General features: G+C 39.0%; 1 protein-coding gene across 4 annotated transcripts in view; it reads right to left on the minus strand.

The window, feature by feature from the left end:
- MVB12B (multivesicular body subunit 12B) overlaps nt 1-26354 on the minus strand; it is a 1443639-nt gene that overhangs the window by 1077102 nt on the left and 340183 nt on the right. For 3 of the 4 annotated variants that reach the window (XM_044058226.1, XM_044058224.1, XM_044058228.1), the window contains one exon: nt 3565-3687. In XM_044058226.1, coding sequence (XP_043914161.1) covers nt 3565-3675 — 111 coding nt within the window. In that variant the 5' untranslated portion in view covers nt 3676-3687. Of the gene's footprint in view, nt 1-3564; nt 3688-3796; nt 3822-26354 lie in introns of those variants that run through there. The other variant, XM_044058227.1, reaches the window with a different exon arrangement.

The raw sequence follows: 26354 nt of genomic DNA on the forward strand, positions 1-26354 counted from the left end.
AAACACACTCCCTCTGGGCATCAGATACAGGGATCTTGTGCCCACAGAAATGCATTTTTTAAACGCAAAGGATTTGTCAGATTTCTTTGACAATATTGCAGAGAAGTGAAGCGAAAATTAGAAGGAAAGAGAGAACGCAATGACCACGTGCAGAACAGCACTACACTAGACTATAGATAAAAAAAACTAGATTTTTTGCAACAAAAATAGGCAGAGAAAAGAGAAGAGGAGGAGAATAAGAGGAAAAAAAGGTCAAAACACCACTTATGGCTGACTGAACACACATTAGGAAAGCCTGGGCGGAGCTGTAGCAGGAGCACAATGCTTCACTGTGTGCACAAATGAAATCTGAGGTATCTAAGAGGAGCTGGGGTATGTGGGTAGGGTGGGAAGAGCTCTAGCTTGGAATCCTAAGCTTGCTGATGGCTGAGTCAGTTCCGAGCTCAAAACCAAGACCCACAGGTTTGATGAAGACTGAACAGACAACATCAGATCTAAAGCTATACCTGCTGGGTTAGGTTTGGGAAAAATATATAATAACATAAAAGACTGAAGAACTTTACATCCTAGCTGTCTTTTTAGGGGCAACTTGCTGACTATCAGGAAAATTGCAAGCAGTAACAAACACATCCTCTAAAGGAGACAGAACAAGAGGAATAGGTGAAGGTTCTGGAAATTCCTTCTGTAACAATTCATAGTATTTTCTGAAGAACGGAGAAACTCAGCGTTCTCCCACTGAAAGTACTGGCACACTCTGGGAATAGTCTCAGAGAAAGAGAAACACCCACAGGAAGAATCAGAATCTGAGATCGACTCAGAGTCAGAATCTGAAATCTTAAAAGAAAACTCTGCGCTGTCCCCTTGATCTTCCTGTCCAGATTCAGAATCTTGAATCTCTTCAAGAAAAGAGGTCTCCCTCTTGTACCAAAAACTACTTTGCAAGAAGGATCAAAAGCTTTAATTAAACCCAGAGTCAGACCCAGTAAACTACACCTGTCCAAGAAAATTTGAGGAGTAAATGTATTTTTAGTTTTCTTTTTTTTGTTCGTTTTGACAGGAAAAATGAAGCCAGTAGTGTTATTAATGGCAGCAGCACCAGCTTCCTTAGGTATGGGCACAACATTCTGGAAAAACAAGGCAGTCTTCCCTGTTCCCACTTCTGGGAAAGTTAAGAGTTCTCTTCCTTGGCAACTGAAAGGACCCCAATAACTACAGTGGACATGGCTAATCCCTGGTCCATAGTAAGTGTAGGTACTAACCAGAGTGATCTGGGGTAAAAGATGAGTGGTCTAAGGTACAACTAAATGACTACAGCAGAATCACCCACCTGAAGCCGAGGCAAAGTGCTAGCCTGCTGTGATGGCAAACCTGTTTACTTAACTTTTTGTGGCTGGACGAAGGGCAGACAGTTTGTTCCGGGCTCAGTGTGAAAATGGTGCCTCTTTCCCAGGAGACTAGAGCAGCAAAAGCCAGTAAAATATAAAACTCTTTAAAAGTCACTTTTTTTTTGTAAATTAAAAACAAAAATACCAGAGTAAAATGCACATTAACACTTTGCGGCCCCAAAAAGGAAAATAAACACAACTTCTCCAATGAAAAATGGTTCTCCTTTACTTCAAACAACGTTTAATCTGACAGGAAAAAAAGACATCCTCATTTAAAAGTACAATACAGTCTTGTGACAGCCAATTAAAGATTCCTAACTTTAAAATAACTTTGTTGAACATGAAAGTGTTATTAAACCAGTTTTTAAAATGGAAGTTTTTTCCCCCAACAGGAACGTATCTGCCTGGCAAAGGATTAGCACAAGCTGATAGTCAATCCTCAAAAGACTCACAGAAGCATACTCTTCAGTGGTAGGAAAGCTCAGAAGTGCTTAGTACCCAAGCCTTTTTAATCAGCTCAAACTGATTGATATTATAAAATAAAACTCCCAAACTGATAAAACAACCAGTGAAAAAAACAAAATGTACTAAGAAAAAACAATAATACTGGTTGTAACAAGGCTAAAAACAAAAGCATTTAATGGAGTAAGTGCTTTCACAGATACACCGCGTCTGCAGAGTCTGAAAAAGCGGTGTATCCGTGAAAGTGTTTACTCCATTAAATGCTTTTGTTTTTAGCCTTGTTACAACCAGTGTTATTGTTTTTTCTTAGTACAAATTGATTGATAGTTTGGGCACATGGAAGGTACCCTGATGCTTTGGAAGCTGGCATTCTGTTATATCCTTGGCAGGATACAACATATACAGATAAAGCTACTGCAGCAGTAATCAACATGATGAATCTCAAATCTTTCTTGGATGGTTGCAGCTTTAGGAGAAGCAAATCTAAATCAAGCCATCAGTTTACCAGCATTGTTCCTCAATTATTCTAGCAGACAGGAATATCAACAGCACTGTAAATGTTCAACTCAGATTTTAAGCTAACAGAAGTAAGTCAATCAGGAAACATTCTCAGCTGTTTGTCTTGCATTCTAAAAATAAAAATAAGAGAAAAATGCAAAACCAAAGTGAAAAAAATTAACCACTATGAAAAGGTTTTTCAAATTAAATTAAATGTTGTTACAAAAAAAGATGACGACGATCTGCTAAATCTACGGCCTACTCTGTTAGGGCTAACACTTCTTATCGAGCAGTCTTTAAAAATATATCTCTGGATATTTACACAGTGGCTGTTTGTGTCTTCCATTCATGCCATTATTAGAGCGGGCATTCTTTTATACAGATTAGCCAAGGGGTTTATCTTGTAGTTCGTTCCTTATGGTAATAAGAATAAACATGCTTACTACAGCAACAAATCAATGCGGTAACTTCCAGTCTCACTACTATTCTCACTCTCCTTCGCCCAACCTAAACCTAACTGATCCAAGTGTTTGGTGCATACTGTAGTAAATTTGTTTTTTTTTTTTTTTTTTTTAGTTTTTATGTAGTTTCTTTATGTAGCGCTTCCACCTTGCACAGTCTTCAGAAATTGGGAAAAGGATCCAAATGAGCACTGTATTAATGATAAAGGGGGAGGGACCAGGTAGCATAGAAATGGTTCTACTGTTGGGCTGACTAAGTCCTGCCAATCTCAGTCCTACTAATAATCCAGATCGGCTGTTATTGTTAAGTACATAACTTTAGTTTACCAAGTCTATATGTTACAATCTTAAAAAAATTACCCCAGGAAATTAACCAGTTTCTACTGGCTGAGCAATGACACATTTCACAATTTCAGTTTGCTAAAGGCAACAGGACACGCATCAATCAATTCCTACTTCCCAGTACACACACTGCTCACTGCTTTATGACATTACAGGAAACAGTTTCTTTAAAACAAGACCTGACAATTAAGAACCTGGTCTTCATCTAAATCATGTGACAACAATATAAAATGCAGCATCTAACCTGACCTATATGGTACTATGTTTTATGATTCATTGTTTTACACACTGAGCATTCTTATTAATAGCTACACAATAAATTGCTCTCTACGAACTGTACTGCATGCACAAAATACAACACATGAAGGTTTGAGAAATGCAAACATGCATCAACCACACAAAGTAATTTTGCTTACTACATCATAACCAGCTGGTGCACGACTTCGAGATGCAACCACCCCAACTCCAGTTATTGGATCCATCAACATTTCAGGCAGTGCATCAGAAAGATCTCGAACTTCAGGCATTATAAAGGAGTCCTGCAATACAAAGGACATTAAAGGAAACTCAAGAAATCAAGGCATCTATAATAAATAGCAGTAACTCTAGGTAAAAACTGAGCATAAAAATAACCAAGACTTTTCATACCACTTGGGAGGTTCAAATAAAACAACCCTTTCAATGCACTGGTACTTGACAGTATTTTAGTTTCCCATGCTCAAATATTCTTCATTTTCATTTGTGTTATTTCCCAAACTATGATAAGTTTATACACTGAAATTGTAGCACTTTATTTTCCTGAAACTTAGACATCATCCAAGTATTACATCTGCCAAAAACTGAATTTGAGGACATTTTTATTCTTGCTAACTTACAGCAATGGAGCTCAATGTCTGGCCCAATTCAGATTCCTTGGCTTGTCTACATTTCTGTGTGAGTATGTAATGCATTCTTTTTGTTTGTTTTTTTATCTTCCCAAAAAAAAAAAAAAAAATGGGTGGATACCACTTCAGTGTGCGCAAAAAAGGCTAGGTTTCTAATGGCAAAGGAACACCTAACTGAATAAATGTCCAGATAAGGAAGAAATGCGCAGGTATGTGAAACATAACCTAAGAAATAGTCAGCGTAACACTGTTTAAAACATTTTACTGAAGGCAGGAGCTTTCCCTCGTCTTCTCCTCCCTTTTTGTTTTTTTTTACTGATTTTATTACTGTGGAGGTCTTTTAGTTGAGGATTTTGTTTTTGTGGGTTAACTGTCTGTGTTTTGCATAACAATGATTCTCAGTGGGCTGTTACGTGCTTAAATACTGCTTAACAGTCTCTGGTGAAAACATCTCTACTGGCAAGTACTGCATTTTGAAAAAGCCCTTCATTTCATACTTAGACTCGTGCTTCAGTTCTTTAGAACATCTCTCTGCATACAAGCACCTTACATCTTAAACTGATTAAACATTTTAATACTGCATAAGTAATACTGCTAAATACACAGAACAGACTGGGGAAGAACAATTGTCAGAGATGTGGAATGCAACATACTCTCCACAAACTACCCTATGTCAGGAATTTCTGCAAGTATATCAAATAAAATTTACCAAGGGGCTTATAAAGCAGAATAACAAAACTGTGTAAAAGGCCTCACAAGCAGTTAGTCTGCAATTGTGAATGCAAAAGGTAGGCATCATAATACGTGCAATGGGAAAATAAACCACTAAGAAAACTTTAAACTGTAACCTTAAACTTCTGAATTACTCTGCTGTAGACATCTGCATATAAACCATTGGTCTCATTTGTTCCTTGGAAGCCTTATGTGGTTATAATCACCAAACTTGTGACTCTTGCATCCCTAGAAGGATAACAGCCTCTCTGTGAAGGCATGAAATGTTTCCAAAAGTTCTACTGAAAGTTGAAGAAAGAAAAAAAAAAACAGATGCTACACAATATAAAATACCTCAAATAATGACAACAACTTCAGCAATCCACAGGAATGTTCTACTTCTGTATGTCTAACTAAACTGGTGCAAGACAAGAATATTCAACTTTTGCAGTCACGCATCTTGCCACATTCACTGAATATGGACCTAAACATTTACTCGTGTTTTTATACAGTCTGTCTCTCTAAGTTGCAAAGTCTTCAGACAAAGGGTGGCATGGGTATCGAATTTCTTTGATCAACTAGGATAGTTGCCAATATGTGTCGGACACTTTCAATTTTATCATTTGAATTCAATGTCTCTCAATATATCCAGGACTGCACATATGCATGTTTAAGTAACTACACTGATGTGTGTGTGTGTGTGTGTGTGTGTGTGTGTGTGTGTGTGTGTGTGTGTGTGTGTGTGTGTGTGTGTGTTTGTCTGCAAAACCACCTGTTCCATCCAGGAATTCCATGCCCATCCAACATCTCTTCCCATGTTAGGGTAAACTTGAATCCTTCTCCAAACCGCTAAGGTTATCAGAGAGGAGGTTATATCAAGCTAAGTGCCCCGCATTTTACTAATTTATCCCAAGCATAGGAATCTTGCAGCCAAAGGAAATTAAAAAAAAAGTCCAGGCTGCTTGGAAGACTAAACAAAGATGTGAGCAGAAAGACCATGCTTAACAGCAGACCACACCACCCCATGCAAAATTGAGTAAAATGGACTTGACTGGGGTAGCTTCTCTATTCCTTGTTCACTACTTGCAATTTCACATAAACGGTAACCAAGTGGCACTAAACATAAATGCAAGAGTTCGAAGGGGGATCCTTGTTATGGTAAGCATCACACACAGCTCCCCTACTTCCTTCTACTAAGCTCAATGGGGTAATAAATATGTTACAGGGAAGCCTAGTGAGCGGTTATGGCTGCAGTGTGCAGGAATCCTGGAGAATGTCCTGTACGGCTGCTGTGCCAGACTCTCTCCTGGCTCCAGAATAGGACAGACTGTCATATTCTGGAGACTGTTAATTCTAGGTGCTAGCTTCACAAATGTCCTGAGTAAAGACATTGAAAAAGGCTGCCGAGATAAGACTGTCCTAGCAGAGATAACCCTGACTACCTCCTGCAAGACATTTTCTGTCACAGAAGACCCACACACAGCTGGACAGCAACACTGAAAAATGCTTCTGAGGGCAGAGAATCTGCATGATGCCCAACAGGTAATTCTGTCTTTCTAATGCATTTTACATCTTGGGAATAAAGCGAGCCTCATTTCTTAGAGTATCCATTTGTGTAAGTGTCTCTCACTTCTACTTTGACAGGGCTGAGAAAAACACAAAGCTGTTTCAGCTGGTTAAGGGCTACACTCAAAACTAACTTAGGCAGGGGCAGGGATAAATTCCAAGAGATCCCTTGCCCTCAGCAAAGACTGGGCCAGCTATAGGGTTAGGTCTTTAGCCAAGTATCCAAGCAAAGTCTTCCAGCACCCTCTCTGTAAACCCAGTGCTTCATGTCCTTGACACACACACACAGGAAAGGCTGGCACTGGTTTACTAGCCATGTCCCCTTCTGCCCAGACTATAAGGTAGTTTTTACCGCCACCAGATACACCCCAAATCAGCTACTTCAAGGCCCTTAACAAAGGCTGTCCAATTACACTGTATAACATTAATACTAATACACATGGTAGTAGTTCACCAAGCCAGCTAGGATGTCTTGAGTGGCCTACACAGTGTCAACAAATAAATGCAAGTACTCTCGAAGGTAAAATATTTTCTACAAGGACCAGCCACAATAAAAGTTTTTAAATATTTAATAATAAATAAGAAAAGAAAATATTGAATATATACTTACAGTAATCCACAGAGTTCAAATCACAGAAAATATTGAAATTAACACTGATGGACAGACTCAAACAAATAAAGAAAATAATTCTCTGAACTAAGTTTCACTATATGCCTGAATGAATCTAAAAGAATTTTACTGTTCCCTAGTTAAGTTACTTACTACCACAAGGCAAGATGCTGTGGGTGAGGGTCTTTCTAGTCAGGCTACCAAAACAGAATACTGTGAGATTTCTTTTTTTAATATCTAAAATATAAATTTCCAAGTGGGCTGGCAGAATGACCTCATCTGGTCACCTAGGTTGTCACAGTATTCCCATTTGAAGCTGAGACAGGAATTTAACAAAGACAGCCACAATACCCATCCAAATATATATGGCAGTGCCTGGGGCCTCCTCTCTTTTCACTGAGCTAATGGACAAAGGCTCTTTCCCAGACCCATCATCTCTGGTCCTATGCAGCACTGTGGGGTGCCTTTTAATGGTTTAACAGCTCATTGACATTTCCCTTATTTGTCTTAAAGTAAGTCAGCTGGTTAACCTCTGCTGTGCCAGTTATCGTCGATTAAAACACATTTAATTCAGTTACAATAATACATATAAATTTCTTTTCATTCCAGCAGGGTGCAATGTTGATACATTTTAACACAAGCAAACCTCACAGATACATTTTCAGCACAAGCATCGGTACAAATCAGTTTGATATACAAATGACATACAGTTCTAATACATTTGTAACACAAGCATCTTGTATAAATCAGTTTGATATTCGAAGGACACATCATACTTCACAAAACTCCATCTGGCTATACTGGCACTTGACCATATCATATCTTCTCCTCCCACCTCCTAAAACTCGAGCTAGTTTTTCAAGTGACCCTTGAGAAACATGGCTTGACAGAAATAAGTCCATCTCGGAATATGTTACCCCATTCCCTGTCACAACAGCCCATCTGTGATGGCATCGCTGACCCTACTACTGTGTTCTACTGTCATGTCATATGCCTGCAATCCTAAGCTCCACCTTAATAACTTGGTATTTTTCTGGATGGCTCTATGTAGCCATGTTAAGAGATTGTGGTCTGTAACTACAGTGAATTTCCTTCCATAGAGATAAGGTTGAAGTTTCTACAGTGCCCATACTATGGTTAGACATTACTTTTCTACAGCTACATAACATTCCTTCCTGGGTTGGAGTCTGCAGCTAAGATATACCACTGGGTGCTCTTCACCCGCTGAGGAAACCTGGCCAATTATAATCCCCACCCCATGGTTTGAAAAATCCACCTGCACAACAAATTCTTTGCTGCAATCTGGACTGGCTAACACAGAGAGTCCTCCCAAAGCTCCTTTAAGCTTCTGGAATGCCTGCTCACATGCTGGGGTTCACACTACCTTATCTGGCCTGTTATTCCTTGTCTGGTCTGTGAGGGGAGCAGATATGGTACTACAATTGGGGACAAACTTTCTGTAGTACCCCGCTATCCTTTAGAATGCCCTCACTTGCTTTTTGGTAACAGGGGCAGGCCATGCCTTAATGGTTTTCAGTTTGGCAGGTTCTGGCTTAATCTTACCACTCCCCATTGTATGTCCAAGGTAGGAGACCTCTGCAATACCCACCTGACACTTACTGGGCTTAATGGTCAACCCTGACCTCTGCAGTTTGCCTAGCACCTGGCAGGCAGAAGATGCTCTTGCCAGGAATGGCTATAGATGGCAATCTCATCCAAGTAAGCAAGGACATAATCTCTTGCTCATGCAAGGATATAATCTACCAGCCTCTGGAAAGTCACAAGTCAAAAGGAGTCACAAAGGCCAACCTCTCTCTAGCATTGGGAGACAAGGGCACCTACCAGTAACATCAATAGTGGTCAGATACTTAGCCCCACTCAGCTGCTCTAGGGGCTCATCTGTCCTAGGTGTGGGTTAAGCAACTGACTCTGTATGACTAATTTAGTTTCCTGTAGTCCACACAGAACCTGGTGCTGCCATTCTTCTTTGGCACCAGCACCACTGGGGAGCCCCAGGGTCTGCTGGACTCGGATTACTCCCAGTACAACAACTCCTGCATCTCCTCCCTCAGAGTCTTTCTGACTCACTCAGGCACCCTGTTAAGGGGTCTGCTTTACAGGTCTTTGGGGCCCTGTATCCCCATGGTGCTGCACTAAGTGGGTGCACCCTGGTTTCCCAGTGAACATGTCCCCAAACCACTTGAACACACACACACACACACACACACACACATATATATATATATATAAAAATACAAACAAAAGCTCATATACATATATATTATATATATCATAAGCTTATATATATATACTTACCTTTATATATAAAAATTAATATGATTAAAAAAAAAAATGGCATGGCAAAGCTAACATATGTATATATATATAAACATATATTATTTTATATTTATATTGTATATCTTGTGTTGTATATACTATGCACATGTGTGTATACAGCACACTATGTGTATATACATATATATAAGCGTGATACTACATAACTATAGCATGTGTATATATATAAATATTCATAGATATGTATATATATGGAAAGAATGGAAAAAGGCATTTGGTGAAATACATGCAGCTGATGAAATGGCCAAACACATCAATGAAATGGGGACAGAAGGTTGTGAATCATAGCTACCACAGAATAGTGTATTTTTTCTTGCTAACAATCTAACCCTCTGACCTGTATCCAGCTAAGTGTGCCACCAAAGAATGGCCTGCTATACTGGCAATACTGATGAGCACATGTTTACGATTGCTCACTGACAAGCACTTACAGGTAAAGCTCTAGAAGGCCAAAACTGCACCTCAGCCTTTATGATGTCTTCTGTCTTAGCAGCAAGCCTCCACCAGATAGCATTGTTGAAGCAGACTTTGGAAGATCCCTCCCCCCAGAATGGGCAAGCTAGTGTCAGCCTTCCCAGTCATCTCCAATCCTTGGGGGAGGGGACTAAAACACATTGATCTGGGTTTCCTCCATGGCACTGATTTTGTAGGTTTGAAATAAAATTCATTGTACTTTAACATTTCTTCAACTTCTTTTCACTTACCTTTGGATGATTACTTATCTTTGGGTGACTAAGCACTGGCTAAGCTTCCAGTTCCTAATTCTTTTCTAAGAGGCATCATGCCTCTCCATCCTCTAGTCTGGAATCTACCCCTGCCTTGAAACTGATTTTCTGCAGCAGCAGCAGCATCAGACTCCTTCCCTCTGTAAGCCTATTACTTCCAAAATGCTTAGATTTTTATATTAAATTCCTGGTGGATATCACACTGGCCAGAAGAATTTTTTTTTTGAAAAATGGCCAAGAGAGAAGTTGCAGCAAAGAAAATGTAGTGACCAATATTCTCTATATTAGTGCAAGCAGTCCTATGGGAACGTTTGAATGAGTGGAAGTATAACACTGAAATGACAAAACCCCAGTATAGCTACTATAAATTAACTGCAGCATAAGAATAGCAAAAATACTTTACATGCTACAAAGACAGACAGAGAGAGAATTGCAATGTACTTTACAAAATCTCTTTTAACCACAGATTTTGGTGTATTCTTCAAACACAGACTTACTGAGGCTATGGTGTTCTATTTGAAGAAAGTAGAAAGTAAATTCACCATTGTCTACAGATCACAAAGCCTACATGAGGAATGGATTAGAAGCCTTTCTATTAAGCTGATAACTTGACCACAGTGAGAGATCCTAAAAGACCAAATAACAGCAAAGAAATAAAATAGGAGGTCAAAAGCTGAAGTATACTTATTTCAGAAATTAATAAAAGGAACACAAGACTGATAGTTTAGACACTTACAAAAACAGTCCAAGCATACATGTTATCCTAGTTCAGAAGATTTATGACTTTGTAAATACAAAATTATTCCCCCCTTGGCTGGTACAGTTTATTTTCTGTTGAAACTCACAATCTCCCAAAAAGACTGGATTCTTAGTTTTTAAGGTACAAACAATCAAAGATTTACAAGTTTATATGGAGTATGTCATGATGGGCTGATAAAACTGATGTCTGTGGTGTAGAGAGAGAACACCTTTAATACTACCCCAGTGATCTCAGATAAATTAGCAGTTTGGGCACTAGATGATGCTGGCAGGAGAAAATAGGTAGAGAGTCCATTCTAGCGGAAAGGGCATGGTAGAGCAGGACACAAAGCCACAATCCCTTTGAGGAGGAACAGTAGCACTGTAGGATCCTGGGAGCAAGCTTATGCCACACCAAACCACTACTTAGTAGTAGCCCTTATTAGAAAGTATATACAATGCATGAGAGTGCTTCTTGTGACTGTTAGGGCCAGCCTCCCCCAAGTCATATGTTTAGAGGCCTAAACACAAAATGTTCTCATTGCAGAGTTGCCTGCAAAAGAAGCTCTCCAATGTCTGCCTAAACGATAACCCCTCCAGAGGACTCTCACTCCAGCAAATCTGGGAGACCCCCACTGTAAGAAACAAATAGGTTTAAGCTTAATGGGAGAGGCCTGACAGTCAGCAAGACTGAGAGAGGAAAATAATTTATTTAAAAAGGGTCGACATGAAGAATGAACTTAGGCAGTGGAATGGAAGGATGCATTTAAAAACAAGAGGACTAAGAAGATGGCAGTAGTACTGACAAAAATGCAAGAAATCACAAATAACAGTACCCAAATGTGGTAGGCAGCATTTTACGAGGAGGAAAAAATTGGACATCTCTGAAGAAACCAGGTCTTTGATAAAAAATAAATACTCTAAAGTAGAATGAAACTGATACAAAATAGAAATCAACATACTAAACAATGAACAAACTGAAGTGTGAGAAACTGTATACAAGGAAATGACGCTTACATCAAGCCAATATAACAAAGAGGTCTTTTTCAGCAGGTAGGGGGATAAAGATTCAGTTGAATGTAACGACAAAAAAATAAATAAATTTAGGGCAAGATAAAAGGTTTTACATAAAAACAGTGTCAAATGGATGACTTAGGATGCATCCCTAAATGAGTTATCACTGCAGTATAGCATAACAAGGGTGCTGCACTCCTGAGTATGTTGCACTTCTGATAAAATGTTAAAAACTGAGGCCACATATGACTGTGCTGCTGGTAGCTCAGGTGGATATTAAAGATCCCACAACACCTATCAAAAAGATTAGGGATCTTCTATTTATATACAGAAAAAAATTCTTATTTACAACATGTTTACACATTTACAAATGTACAAATATATAGATGCCCAAATATATTTGCACATATTCAGAATTTTCCTTAAAATTACATTAACGTTTCATCTCTATTGAACCCACGGTCCTTTTTCTATAGCCATCGAATTTTACTTAATACCACTGCTAAAATCATTTCCCATTAAACACATTTATTCTTTCATTCCATATAAACTATATGACACAAAATCACTATCTATTCTTTTAACATAGTTTTACTTTTATTCTTATAACATCCATATATAATCATATCCATGTTTATTTTCTATACTTCTTTTATATCTTTGAAAAATTCTTTACACAGTTTTCCCCATTATTTTTTTTTTAATCTTACATTTCAAAAACACATGTTCAGTAGTTTCTTCTTCTTGACAATGTAAACATATCATAGCACTTTTCTTTTTACTTCTTTCTTTTTACATGGCATATTACTGGTAATTTATTACCAGTCTCCACAAAATATCTTGACATTCTACTTTCTTATTGCACCATCTGATTCTTATTTTTATGCTTACATTTTTTCAGCTGTTAGACTTCTCCATGGTTTTACACAGTAATGTTTTATCATTACATTCTTACACCATACTTTTCTTCATTTTCTATATAATCAGTTTTAATTTTCCACAAAAATATTTATTCTTAACATTTGATTTCTTCATTTATACACTGTTTTCTCTTTTACCATACCCCATAATTTAATCATATATATACTTATACAATTTTACAACTAATCTCATAACTATCATTTATCCAGTTTAGCTAGCACTTTGTACAAATCTAATGAAGCAGCATTCACCACTGAGTTAACTAACCCTAAACCTCCTTCCTCTTTATATACATATACAAATCTCCTCCTTTTCAATCCAGGATCCCATATAAATGAAAACATGATCTGCAATAATTCCTTTTTCAAATACTGTTGGCAATACAAATACATTTGCTAAGTATGCTATTTTCCCACCAGTGCTGAACTTATCAAACAGGCCTTTTTCTGAATAATGTATATGTTCTTCAGAAAAGAGGTTTACTTTACGTCTCCCATTGTTTTTTTCCCACTGAAGTCTAACTACATGTTTACTCCTGAATTTTATACCTTTTATTTTATACCTAACAAAGAAATTTCATTCCATGTAAACTATACAACCCCTATCTTTACTACATCACCTAAACCTTTAATTTCCTCATTACTTAAAGGCATCCCTATCACCTCTACAATTAATTTTATGCAAATTACTTCTGTTTTTTGCAATTATTATAATTTAGTATTAGAGTATTTAATAACAGAGTAGGATTTTACTGAAATATCATGTATACAATACTTATTTACATTATCTACAAATATTTATAAACTTTTCACATTTTATACATTATATTTTAACCACTTCCCTTACCCTTTATCCACAACCAAACTAGTTTTTCCCCAAAATCTTTCCCAAAACCCATTTTCCATTGAACTTAATTTCATTTATTCTTTCAATCCATATGATCCATGAAATAAGAGATTTTTTCTCTCCATTTTCTTTACTTTTTCTTGTTTTTTTACACCATAAAAATTCATGTTCTGTTTCATACTCTCCACATTCATGACGTACTCTATTTTGTTTACTTTTGTAACGCATATTTGCCTTAACTGGCAACCTTTTTATAGACAATCCCCATAGAAAATCACTGCATTCATGACTCTCTTTAAACCATTTAAATATCTTCTTTATTGTATTCTTTTTTCCAGTTTCTAACTCTTAACATAAATCAATAACATAAAAAGCTTTCATAATACTCTGATACAATTCTTGTCTTTAACAATTTTATTCATTTTTAGTTTCCATAAGATAATTTTATTTTGATATTCTTTTATCTCTTCAGTTATGTTTTCTTTAAACCTTTTACCCATCTACATTTTCTTCTAGAAAGCCTGATACATACATTTAATAACATATATTCTAATTTTTATTTTATATAACATTTCAATACTCTGTATACATTCATTGACATTGCATACACAATTGGATTCCTTAGCCCAAATCCCCCTTTATCTTTTTTCGTATGCAAAATTCCCATCTATACCGGATTCAAGCTGGGACCCTACATAAATGAGAATAATACATTCATCAATTTCTTTTCATATCTTGGGACTACATAAACATTTGTCATATACTCAAATCCTTCCTAGTGTCATAGTATTTTTCAACTAAGCTTTGTTTCTATATGAAAACGCAATGATTCCCCAAAAGAGGTAATGTATTTAACTTCATTAAATGTTTTCCACTGCTCTTCTTTATATACATTTTCTCCAAATGTAAAACATATATAGCCTTCAAATTAAACTTTATATCTCCTATTCTTCCTACTAAACCAAATCTTTTACGGTTTTCTTTATTTATACATAAACCAATTCTGATTAATAGTTTAATTTTAATAGCTTTCTCTGTTATTTACTTGTAATTATTATATCAGCGTAAGTATACATTAAAGGCAAATGTAATTCATTATCAATGAAAAAAATGGTACTAGCTTTAATTCCTCACCTATCCATCCATTAACATCAATTTAACATAATTTCTATCGTAAACCGACATACATACATTACTTTCTTACCTATATTATATGCATTCAAAATATTCCATAATGATTCATGTTAGATTCTACCATATGCTTTACTTAAATCTCCTATCATAATCTTTGCATCAACTTTTTATTTACAATATCATCCACTACCTCTTTAATAATCTATAATAAATCTTTAGTTCCTTTTCAGTTCCTTCCTAAAACAGTTTGCTCATATAACTTTTCAATTTTAGTCTTCAATATAATTTTCATGAAAATCTTATAATCTGCATTATTTAAAGTTACTGGTCTCCAATTTTTTATGTCATCCTGAGCCCCTTTATTCCATATAAACTTTATGACCCCTATACTCATTTCTTTATACTTTATTCCATTTTCCAACCATTCATTCAATATCTCTCTGAATTTGCGCTTTTCAGCAATACTCCACTTCATTATACATATGGTATTCAATACCATCCAAACCTGTTGCTGCATTCATATTTATATCTTTCAAGACTTCATTTAATTCATTAATACTTATATTCTTTTAAAATATTCATCATCCCTTGTTAAAAAGAAACAAGTTAATTTTTTATTTCTTTTTAGAAAACAATTTTGTAACATACTCCTTAATTTCACATATACCTTCTTGTGTATTCACTTGACATCCTTTATTCTTCAGTTACCTTTTTATTCTTTTTTTCTTCTTTTACTAAACTATTTAAATAAAGGTACTACATCTTCCTTAATATTTTTGTTTGCATAAATGAATCAATGTTTTTCTCTTTCATTTTTTTTAATACATCTTAAAATACATCTTGCCTTAATTTCTTATAAATATTCTTTCTTCCTCTCATTTTGAATACATTCTAGAAAACAAGTTGCATATTTTTCTTTAAAACTAATCCACCAGGTTGCCCAATTTTCATAAAATACTCCCATACCCTTTTGATTTTCCCATAATGTAAATATTACTTTTCTGTCATCTTGTTCTAATTCTGATTTTTGTCTTTTAATTCCTTTCCCTCTTTTTATATATTCTTCCTTTTCTTGCACTATTATCCATATTGCTAAATGATCAGAAAATCCAGTGTATTTTATTCATTGTTGCACAATCCTTAAACCAGATACCAAAAAAATAACGGATTTCAGTATTAATCTCATTTCTTCTACAAGTCCAGTGTCTACTTTCCCATACATATAGTTTGCCGCATTTCATGTATTAAGGTCATACCTTTTCTTGTTTATTGTACAACTGAAATCTCCTACCAATATTACAGCCAAATTAACACATACATAATTTGGAAGCTTTCTAAACATTTCTTCTCTTTTATTATAACATATGCATATACAGCTATAACTCTAAAACACCTTTATTCCATCTTAAATCTAATACAGTAATGTGTCCCAATTCCACTACTGTCACATCTAATACTTTGATGTTCCCTTGACATAATATGCATATACCAGAACACATTTTCCCATATTCTATATGATTAATCCATTCTACATTTTTTTCTCTTTACATTCATTCTTCCTCTGTTAATCTAATATCTTTTAATATAACACGAGCATCTAACAAAGCACACCATTGTAATATATTTATTCTCCTCAATATTTTTCATACTATTGACATTTACAGCTAATATACTCAGTTTAAAAAAAAAAGGAAGAGGAAGAAAACAAATAATAAAACTCATCCTTAGCCTTTCTTGATCTCCTTAGATGACATACATTTATAAATCTTTTCCTTTCTTTAACCCTTTTCCCTACTGAATTCTTCCTTCAACTACTTGCCAATTTACGTATTCTTCTTCACTTGTCAAATTATTTTCTTCCTCTCTTATTTCTATAACATTTTCTATAGCCTTATCTGTCTCACTCTGATCTGTACCTTCATGAATTATATTTTTAATACGTTCCAAATTTTCTATAACTTTCTTCAATTTCATCTTGATGCTCAACATAATCACATTCTAACCATGCACATCTGGTGTTAGCACATTTTTTACATTTTAGATCATACTTTTTTTTGCCTCAATGCCCGGTCTTTCCACATACAAAACATTTCCTTTTATTAAATTCACTAATTAAAAGATAATCTTTTCCACAGACAAATCAGGTTTTGATTGTCCCCTGTATCTTACAAAACATCTGCTACATTCACATTTACAACACTTGGCAGACGCTTTACATTATTTTCCATATTTAAAATTTTCCATATTTAAAATAATACCACATTCCCATTCCAAAGTTCTCTTTCATTATAAACCTTTGTGCCAATTACTACTTTGCAAGCAGTCAATAAATGCCTCTTTAAATCCAAAGGTTCCACCTCAGTTCTAAATGGAACCAGTTTTTTTGTGTGTGTGTGTCTGTGTGTGTGTGTGTGTGTGTGTGTGTGTGTGTGTGTGTCTGTGTGTGTGTGTGTGTGTGTGTGTGTGTGTGTGTAAAACAGGACTGAATAATACATACTTGCCAAGGATATATAATCTTTTTTTTGCTCATATTTTTCTATAAAATTTTCCATAAACTGTCCATTTTCAAATAATAAGTCACAAAAAGTCTCTTTGTTAATAAGAATGAAAGCTCTTGACTCCTTTGCAGGAACACCTAAAGGTACAATCAATGACAGCCAGACTTCATACTAAGCCTCTCTCTTTTTTGCTGCTTATTCTAACAGTATACCTCTTCTTTCTTTCTTTCATTTCTTCCTTTCTTCCTTCCCCCTCTTTCACGCTTTGTGCATATGTCTTCCCATCTGATTCACTTCTCTCCCATCATCTTCTATTTTCTCCATTATTTCACTCCATGATACTGCTGTGTCATTTGCTGCCTCAGTTTGATTAATCATCTTTTCCAAATAATCATCCCGCAACCCTCAGGACAGGAAGATTTTAATAATGCATTACTTTTAACTCTCCATTTCTTTTTCATTTAACTCTCCATTTTCAAACAGCTTATGTTGAAATACCTCCTCTGAATCGAACTGCGTCTCCTCTTTTAAGATGCTCTGCTACAATATCACCTTCCCTCCAGTACAAGTGATTCCTCTGCTCTTTGCTCACTTTCTTCCATTACTGTTAGCAATTCTACCAATTACGAACTGCACAACACCTCCTCATGCTTATTTTCACTCGCCATAGCTCTTCCAGTCTCTCCGAATCGCCTTCACTCCTGGAATGGAAACAAGAGAAAAGAACCGTAACACACAATGTCTTCCCCTTATGCTGCGAGTAGGAGAAGTTCCCAGAAGCCCTGGCCAACTATCCAACAGCAGTATAAAAATATCACCTCAGTTATTCCCTTAAGAGAGGCTTATAGCCTAGGTGGACTAACCTGGTTAACAAAGGATGGACAGATAGATGAAAAAAAAAAAAAAAAAAAAAAAAAAAACAACATGGAGTGGAATACAATGAAATAAATCAGCAAAGCATTACTGTACTTGAAAATGGAAAAAGCACAAGGTCTAGAAGTATTCAATGAAAATAAATTGCTGAAAAACTGATACTATGTGCGACGCTTATCTTCAACTTGAGAAGAGGTTACTGTACTTTAGTTTTACCAGGTCTGTCAAAATGGATTTAGTAAACACACCTTTCAGCAGAGGCCCAGAGAGAAAAGCTGAAACATATTGAAGAACTTTTAAATAGACATTCATTAAGTCATATGAAAAGACATTTAATAATATATATTCAGTTACACATGTATTTGCTAGGTTACAGTCATCTGAAAGTAGAAGCAACTATTACAGTATAAAAGATACTTATGCATTAAAAGACAATGAACATTGAGCATTTGAAAAGGTGTACTGGTGGGTTTGTCAGACATATAACATGATTTACTGCTTAGAAATTCTAAGAAATGATGAGAGAAGGAGCAAGGTAGAGTGAAAGTATTATAAACAGGTGGAATGTAAAGCAAGTTCAGAGGCAATTATATACCTATACGCACACACGTACATATACGTGCGTGCACACATTCGCGCACACACACAGACGATAAGATCAACGTTTTTAAACTTTGAACTGTTTAAATGGAATCACCATACAGTGCAGAACGGTAAAAGTACAGTTTTCCACGCTGTAGTGCAATCTCAGATATGATATTTAATTAGCAGGGGAGCTTGCCCCCTTGGCAAAAAAGAAAAAAAAAATTTATTTTTATTATTTTTGTTTACATTTCAAAGTTTCAAAAATAGAAGTTATGTTCTTACCATAACGTTCCATGTTAGTTGTCTTCTTCTCGCCTTCTTCTTGCTGGATGGGTTCAGAGCCGACCTCGGCTCCGACTCGGCCACTGTAAAAGCTCGAGAGTTGGTTCCACCGGCTCGAGGCTCCCCTTATATCCCACAATGCTAGGCGAGAGTTACCTCAGATCTCGTTTGTAAGCTAACCCCAGCTTATAATAGTAACAGAATAACTCTAAACAGAGTCCACCTCTAACAACAGGAAGAAAGAAGGGTGACCTACATCCTGAACCAGGAAATATGCATAACAGCATATGCCTAAGAAAGAGGTGGTAGAAAGAGAGGTCACAATCACAACTCCTCTAGGTCTGTCCAGGCCAGGGGAAGGAGGGTGGGGCCTTAAGAAGAAGCGAGAAGAAGACAACTAACATGGAACGTTATGGTAAGAACATAACTTCTATATGTTAAGTTGTCTATCTCGCCTTCATTCTTGCTGGATGGGTACGCGTCCCTAGCACCTTGTCCCGGGTGGCCTAACGGAACAGACTCCTGAGAACAGTGGAACCAAAGTTAGCTCTATGCCTAGAAGCTAAGTCCAACTTATAATGAGAAATGAAAGTGTGAGGAGTAGCCCAAGTAGCCGCTGCACAAATGGTATCAATAGGCAGTCTGTCTTGGAAGGCTAAGGAAGTAGCCAAAGCTCTGGTGGAATGGGCCTTAGGTTTATTAGGCAGTTTTTGGTGTCTAATTTCATATACAAGGGAAATCAAAGATGTTAGCCATCTGGATAATGATACCTTTGAAACTGAAAGTCCCTTTCTGCTTTCCATAGGAGACAAACAGCTGATCAGATTTTCTGAATTGTTTCGTTCTATCCAAGTAGTACCTCAATTGACGATGAACATCCAGGCAGTGTAAATTTTGTTCAGACCTATTGGAATATTCTGGAAAAAAGACAGGGAGGTCAATGCTTTGATTTAGATTTGACGTCGAGACCACCTTAGGCAAAAAGGACGGGTTAGTTCGTAAGGATACTCTGTCCTTATGAAACAATAGATAAGGAGGTCGACAGCTGAGTGCTTGAAGCTCTGAAACTCTTCTAGCTGAAGTAATAGCTACCAGAAAAAGTGTCTTCCATGATAGCAATTTTAAAGAACAGGAGACTGCAGGTTCGAAAGGGGAAGAATCAAAGAAGCAAGAACTAAATTTAGGTCCCAAGGAGAAGGAGGATTTCTTATAGGAGGTCTGAGAAGAAAAACTCCTTTCAAAAAGGCTTTGCAAAGCTTGTGGGACATTAAGGCAGAATCAGAAATACCCACATGAAAGTTAGAAATAGCTGCCAATTGAACTTTAAGAGTAGAGGGAGATGAACCTGCATGGAAGAGTTCAGCTAGAAAATCAAGGACTAATTGGATGGAAGCAGTGAAAGGATCTATGTCCTTTTCTTGAGCCCAATATGTGAAGCGTTTCCACTTGCTCAAATAAATCTTCCGAGTGGAAGATTTATGGGAAGCTATCAAAATATCTCTAACAGAGTGAGATAATTGAGGAAGCCTGGCTAAGGTTGGAACTGGAGGAACCAAGCAGTGAGGTTCAGAGAGGGAGGGCGATGTAACTGACCCGACTGATGGATCAACAGATCTGGAACTAGGTCCAGATGCCACGGTCGCTCAATAGAAATTGATGTAGATAGGAGAACCACACTTGTCGAGGTCAGTAAGGCGTAATGAGGATCAATGAGGGCTTCTGAGCGTTAGCTTCCTGTATCCCTTGAGAGATTAGTGGGAAAGGAGGAAATGCATACAGAAGTCCCGGGGCCAAACTTGGACTAGAGCGTCTCTGCTGGGTTGGCCTGGTAAAGGGAATAGAGTGAAAAATTCTCTGCACTTGCTGTTTTGGGGAGTAGCAAAAGATCGCAGCAAGGCTGACCCCACTTGAGAAAATTTCTCTCACAACAGAGTCTTTCAGAGACCACTCGTGAGGCATGAGAATAGCTCTGCTCAACTTGTCCGCAATTTGATTGGACTTCCGGGGATGTGCGTTGCTATCAGAAATCGCTGAGAAGAAATCGCCCATTGCCACAGTCTGAGTGCTTCTCGACACAGGGGTATGACCTGGTTCCGCCTTGTTTGTTGATGTACCACACTACAGACATATTGTCTGTCTGGATTGCAATCGTTCCCAAGGGAAGAGAGCCTTGAAGGGCTTGCAACGCTAAAAGCACTGCTCTCATCTCTAGAACATTTATGTGCAAGTGGCATTCGTTTGGTTGCCATGTGCCCTGGACCGTCCTGCCCTGATAATGCCCCCCCCACCCGATCAGGGAGGCATCCGTTGTCAGAGTAGCAACCGGAGGGGGTGGAACAAAGGGTCTTCCCAACAAGAGCTGAGGGGAAGACATCCACCACATGAGATGATTTCTGCACGCTTGCGTGATCATAATGGTGTGAGACATTGGAAGTTCCTGGTATGACCATTGAGTAAAGAGCATCCATTGAAGGATGCCCATGTGGAATCTGGCTAATGGAAGCAGAGGTATGGCAGCCGCCATAATTCCCAACACTTTCAGAACTAACCTGGCTTTGATTCTGTTGTTGTTGAAAAGGAGTGAGACCAGTTTGTGAATGTCTGTTATTCTCTGATGTGTTAGTCTCAGACATGTCTACTGTGTCTAGATTTGCGCCTATGAAAGTAATAGCGACAAGGCGACAAAACAGACTTTTGCAATTTATTGAAATGCCTAGCTTTTGACAAATGCGAAAAGTGTAATCCCTGGCCATCAGAAGGAGATGCTTGGTGGGAGCTGTGAGGAGCCAGTCGTCCAAATATGGAAACACCTGGAATCCTTGTCGTCTCAGGTGAGAAGCTACCACTGCCATGCATTTGGTAAACACCGGGGCAGTGGTGAGACCAAAGGGCAGGGCCCTGAACTGAAAATGACTGGTTCCCAGCCTGAAGCGGTGGATTCTTCTGGAGCGTCTGTTCCATTTTATGTGATAGTACGCATTCTGAAGGTCTATAGTGCACATACACGTTCCTTTGTCCAAGAGGGAAGAATGGATTGCAGCGTGACCATCCGAAATCTTGTTTTCTTGACTGATCTGTTCAAGATACTGAGATCCAAAATTGGTCTCCAGTCCCCTGTTTTCTTTGGAACTAAAAAGAACCTTGAGTAGATTCCGGATCCTTGCTGGTCTGCTGGAACTGGCTGAATTGCTCTTTTGCAAGCAGTTTTGAAATTTCCAAAATTGCTAGATCCCTTTGAGCGGTGGAACATCTGGAAGGGATTTTTTGATTGGTTTGGAATGCGAAGAAAGGGGATAGAATAGCCTTGAAATGACGGACTGTACCCATTTGTCTTGAGTCAGGGATAGCCAGGCTTCTGGGTACAGTGACAATCTTCCCCGACTGCCTCCGAAGGTGGGCAGTCGAGCAACACCTCAGGGATGCTGAAAGGGCTTGTCAGAGAAGGCTTCCCGATTGCCCTGGTTCTGCGGACCCCCTGCCCCTAGGGCGGCGTCTACCATTGTTATTCCCGCCTCTGCCTCTGGCGGAACGACTCTGTCGTCAGGCGAAGTCCCTTGAGATTGTTTACGGAACCACATCTTTCCACCTTTCTGGCCTTTGGGGTAAGGCCTAGAAGGAGTAGAAAACGGACTCCGGCGGCAGAAAGGGTCTTGCCATCAGTTTCGCACCTAGTCAAGGTTTCTTTCACTTGAGGACCAAAGAGATGATCCATCAAATGGGGAGTTAGTGAAAGACGTCTTGAAAGGGTCCATAAAATTGCATAGCCGCATCCAGGCATGTCTACGTAAGACCACACCTGTCCCTGCGGCTCTACTCGCTCCATCAGCCGCGTAAGAAAGAAGGCGCATGGAGGAGTTGGTTATGGAGTTAAGGGTAGCCAGCTGCGTGTTCATCTTATCTTGAAAACCAGCAGCTGTAGGGTCCTTTAACATTTCACTCGCTTCCTTGATCAAGTCCCTTTGAAGGCGAGTAAAATGGCATAGGTAGTTCAGCGAACGCATGGTAAATGTCGCTGGGGAGAACATCCGCTTCCGTACCTGTCCATGGACCTAGATTCCTTGTTAGGTGGATGGACAGGTACTGAAGGATCAGCTAGCTCCTTCTTAGTGGCAGCAGCTACCACCATAGCATCCACAGAAACTCCTTTTGTTAAGAACTGTTTGTCTGCTGGTGCCGTTATGAACTTGGAGGGTCTCCTGGGAGTGGGGTCCACTGAATCAGGAGCCGTCCATGCCTTCTTAGCAACCACCTGCATGAGGGGGTCAAGGGGGACACCCAGGAGGTGGAAGGCGAGAGCCAAACGCCTCAAGATACACAGATTCATCCTCCGAAGGGTTGAGGGCTGGCCAATTTCCCCTCTGCTTCAGGATCTCTAGAATGTCTGCAAATGAAACATCTTCAGAAGGGGAACGGGGAACCCTCAGAATCATCTAAATCTGTGTCGGCGTGATGGACTCAGGTGAGTCAATGTGTTTCCTCTTACACTTCCTCTTCGAGGGGCTCTTCTGCCAAATCAGGAGAGGCCTCGGAAGAGGATGAAATCCCACATGGGGTTCCTGAGGAGCTGGCTCTCTGCGGTCCGGGATGAGGGAGTGAGTCGACTTGACCTGAGGCACCGTGAGGGAGGGGGCGGAGCAGACTGTGGAGTAGAGCCAGGCTCTAACACACTCCGCATGACCTCGAATGCACCCCTGTCAGGCAAAGCCAGAGGTCCCGCTCCGAAGCTAAGAACCTCCCTCGGCACCGACAGTGATGGCTCCGAGGCCGATGTCGGAGCCAAACTTACCAGCACAAGCACCGAGAGGGAGGGGTCGGACAAGGGTCCGATGCCACTCACCCCTCGAGCCGACGAGGAAGTCCGGCGCCGAGATTCTTCCAATGAAGAAATCGGAGCCGACGGAGCCGAAGACAATTGTATCGGCTCCGGCGCTATCACAGTCTCGGTTCCGACGCGACCCGGCTCCGAGCTCAAGAGAGACGAAGGAGGAATATATTGATGGACCGGGGCAGGCATCGACTGATGAGTCGGGCTCTGAAGCATCTGGGCCAGTGCCTCGGACTTAAGAAGTCGACTCACTACCATCTGAAGGTCATGATCCGACAGCCTCGATGACCTAGAGGAGTGAGATATTTGGCTCCGTTCAGACAGCAGGGGAGATCCTGGAGCCGAATGAACGGAGCCAAGGGATGGTGACCTGGACCTCTTCCTAGTTGTAGGCTCCGAAGGTCTGGTCGGAGCCGACACGGGAATTTCTAATACCTCGGCTCCAGCCGGAGCCGAGGGAACCACAGAAACTGTGGACTGAGACTCATCGGCTCCAGCCGGAGCCGATGTAGGCAGAGGTTTGAAACCTTAGGTCTCGGCTCAGTGTCGGAGCCGAAGACCTAGATGCCTTAGAGGGCTTCCCTGTAGATACAGAAAAGGAATCCTCTGGCTTGAGTAAGCCCCTTAAAATTAATTTATTTTTTCTTTCCTGCAGGACCCTGGGGCTGAAGCCATGGCACACAGCACAGGAGTCCTGCAGGTGCAAAGGTCCCAGACAGTAGACACAAGAAGTGTGAGCGTCTGTCAGAGACATTTTCTGACAGCACGCATCACACTTCTTGAATCCGGAGACCTTTGCTTCCTTAGACATCTCTAAAGGTGTAATCACACACACAGACAAACACACTAATTACACCCTGTCAAGTTTAAATTATAATAAACCACTAACTAGGTTTTTAAAACAAGAAATAACACACACACTCCACTAGGGAAAGAGAAAAGGCCTGTAGGCCCAAGGGAAGAACTTAAAGTTCTTGAGGGAAAAAACGGAATTTTTAGAAGGGGATAAAAATTTCTCTAAACTAAGGGAAATAAGTAAAAATATTAAAATTAAAGGGGTTTTAATAGGCTAACTTACACAAGAAGAGTCACTTACCAAGAACCGGTAGAAAACCAACACCTCGATAGCTGTAGCGGCAAACGAGATCTGAGGTAACTCTCGCCTAGCATTGTGGGATATAAGGGGAGCCTCGAGCCGGTGGAACCAACTCTCGAGCTTTTACAGTGGCCGAGTCGGAGCCGAGGTCGGCTCCGAACCCATCCAGCAAGAATGAAGGCGAGATAGACAACTTAACATCTTCAGTTTTATGGACTCGACCATAAAAAATTCTAAGTTTTGAAACTTCAAAATTTAGAAATAGAGCCATCCATACACACACACACACACACACATATGGACATATGCCAGATTATCCAAGTTCTAAAACTTCAAAATGCATATGGTCAAGACCATATGATTGAAGTTTAGGCACTTAGTAAATTTAAAATAAACAAAAAAATTTAATGTTTCTGCAGGGGGGGCAAGCCCCCCTGCACCCACCACACCCTTTGCTAATTAAATATACCAACTCCAGAATAGCACTTAATTGGGGAAAACTGTAAATTTCCCTTTCCACGCTGTACCGTGATCTCCACTGAAAATGTTTTAAGTTTCAAAACTTTGATAATATGGTCATGACCATTTGACTTTTGAAAGTTTGATAATCTGATAGGGATCCATATTATGTATACATGAAATGTGTGTGCATGCATGTGTATTTTTCACAAACACACACATTATATATATATATATATATACACACATATACACATACATACGCACACACACACATTTCTTTGAGGTATTTTTGATGGTATGTAGAAGGAGAAATGCTGAAGGAGGTCATCTGATTTGTAGTAACAGCCTTAGTGCATAGTATGGCTACTGCAGAATTACATTAGCACTGCCATTCAGTTTCTTGCTGTCCATCTGCATATGTAACTGCAAACCACTTGAGCTGCAACTCATTCATTCTGCAGCCATGTCGTTCTTTTACTTCTAAACTATGATGATAAATCAAGCTAAAGTAGAGGAAACACTATTTATCCAAAAACGACTAGGAGTTTCCCAATCACCATACAAAATATTACATAAATAAATTAACTCAAAAGCATTCATCCACATTAGATGTAGTCAACACAAAATGATGAACTAGTTGACTCTGTATGAGAGCTAATGCAAGCTTGCCAGTATCTATGAAACAGCAGCACTTGTTTTCCACAAACAGGTGGTCTACATCACACCACAGCATTTTTGTCTTTTAAGACAATTCTCCATTGTTTTTGTGTTTTAAGATGATTCTCCACCCACGCATGCACATGTGCCACCCAAGGAGGTGCTGTACAATGTTTTTTAAGCATACAATCCAAACCTCTGCATGTGGCTCCCACAGCCACAGCATTTGCTTCAAGTCCCCAGCCTCAAGCAGGGCTGAACTGTGGAGGGAAGTCTAAACGTGTACACCCTTCCCGGGGAGGCATGCCCATCCTCCCTTGTTGCACCACCAAGTTCCTGAACCACTAATCAAAATCAAGTCACCTAGCCCATAGCCATGGTTTTACACTTCTGCAACTTAAGCAGGACTTAAACTTGCAGCACT

Source organism: Protopterus annectens, chromosome 16.part0, assembly GCF_019279795.1.
Source record: "Protopterus annectens isolate FY-2018-M chromosome 16.part0, PAN1.0, whole genome shotgun sequence".
Classification (NCBI taxonomy): domain Eukaryota; kingdom Metazoa; phylum Chordata; order Ceratodontiformes; family Protopteridae; genus Protopterus; species Protopterus annectens.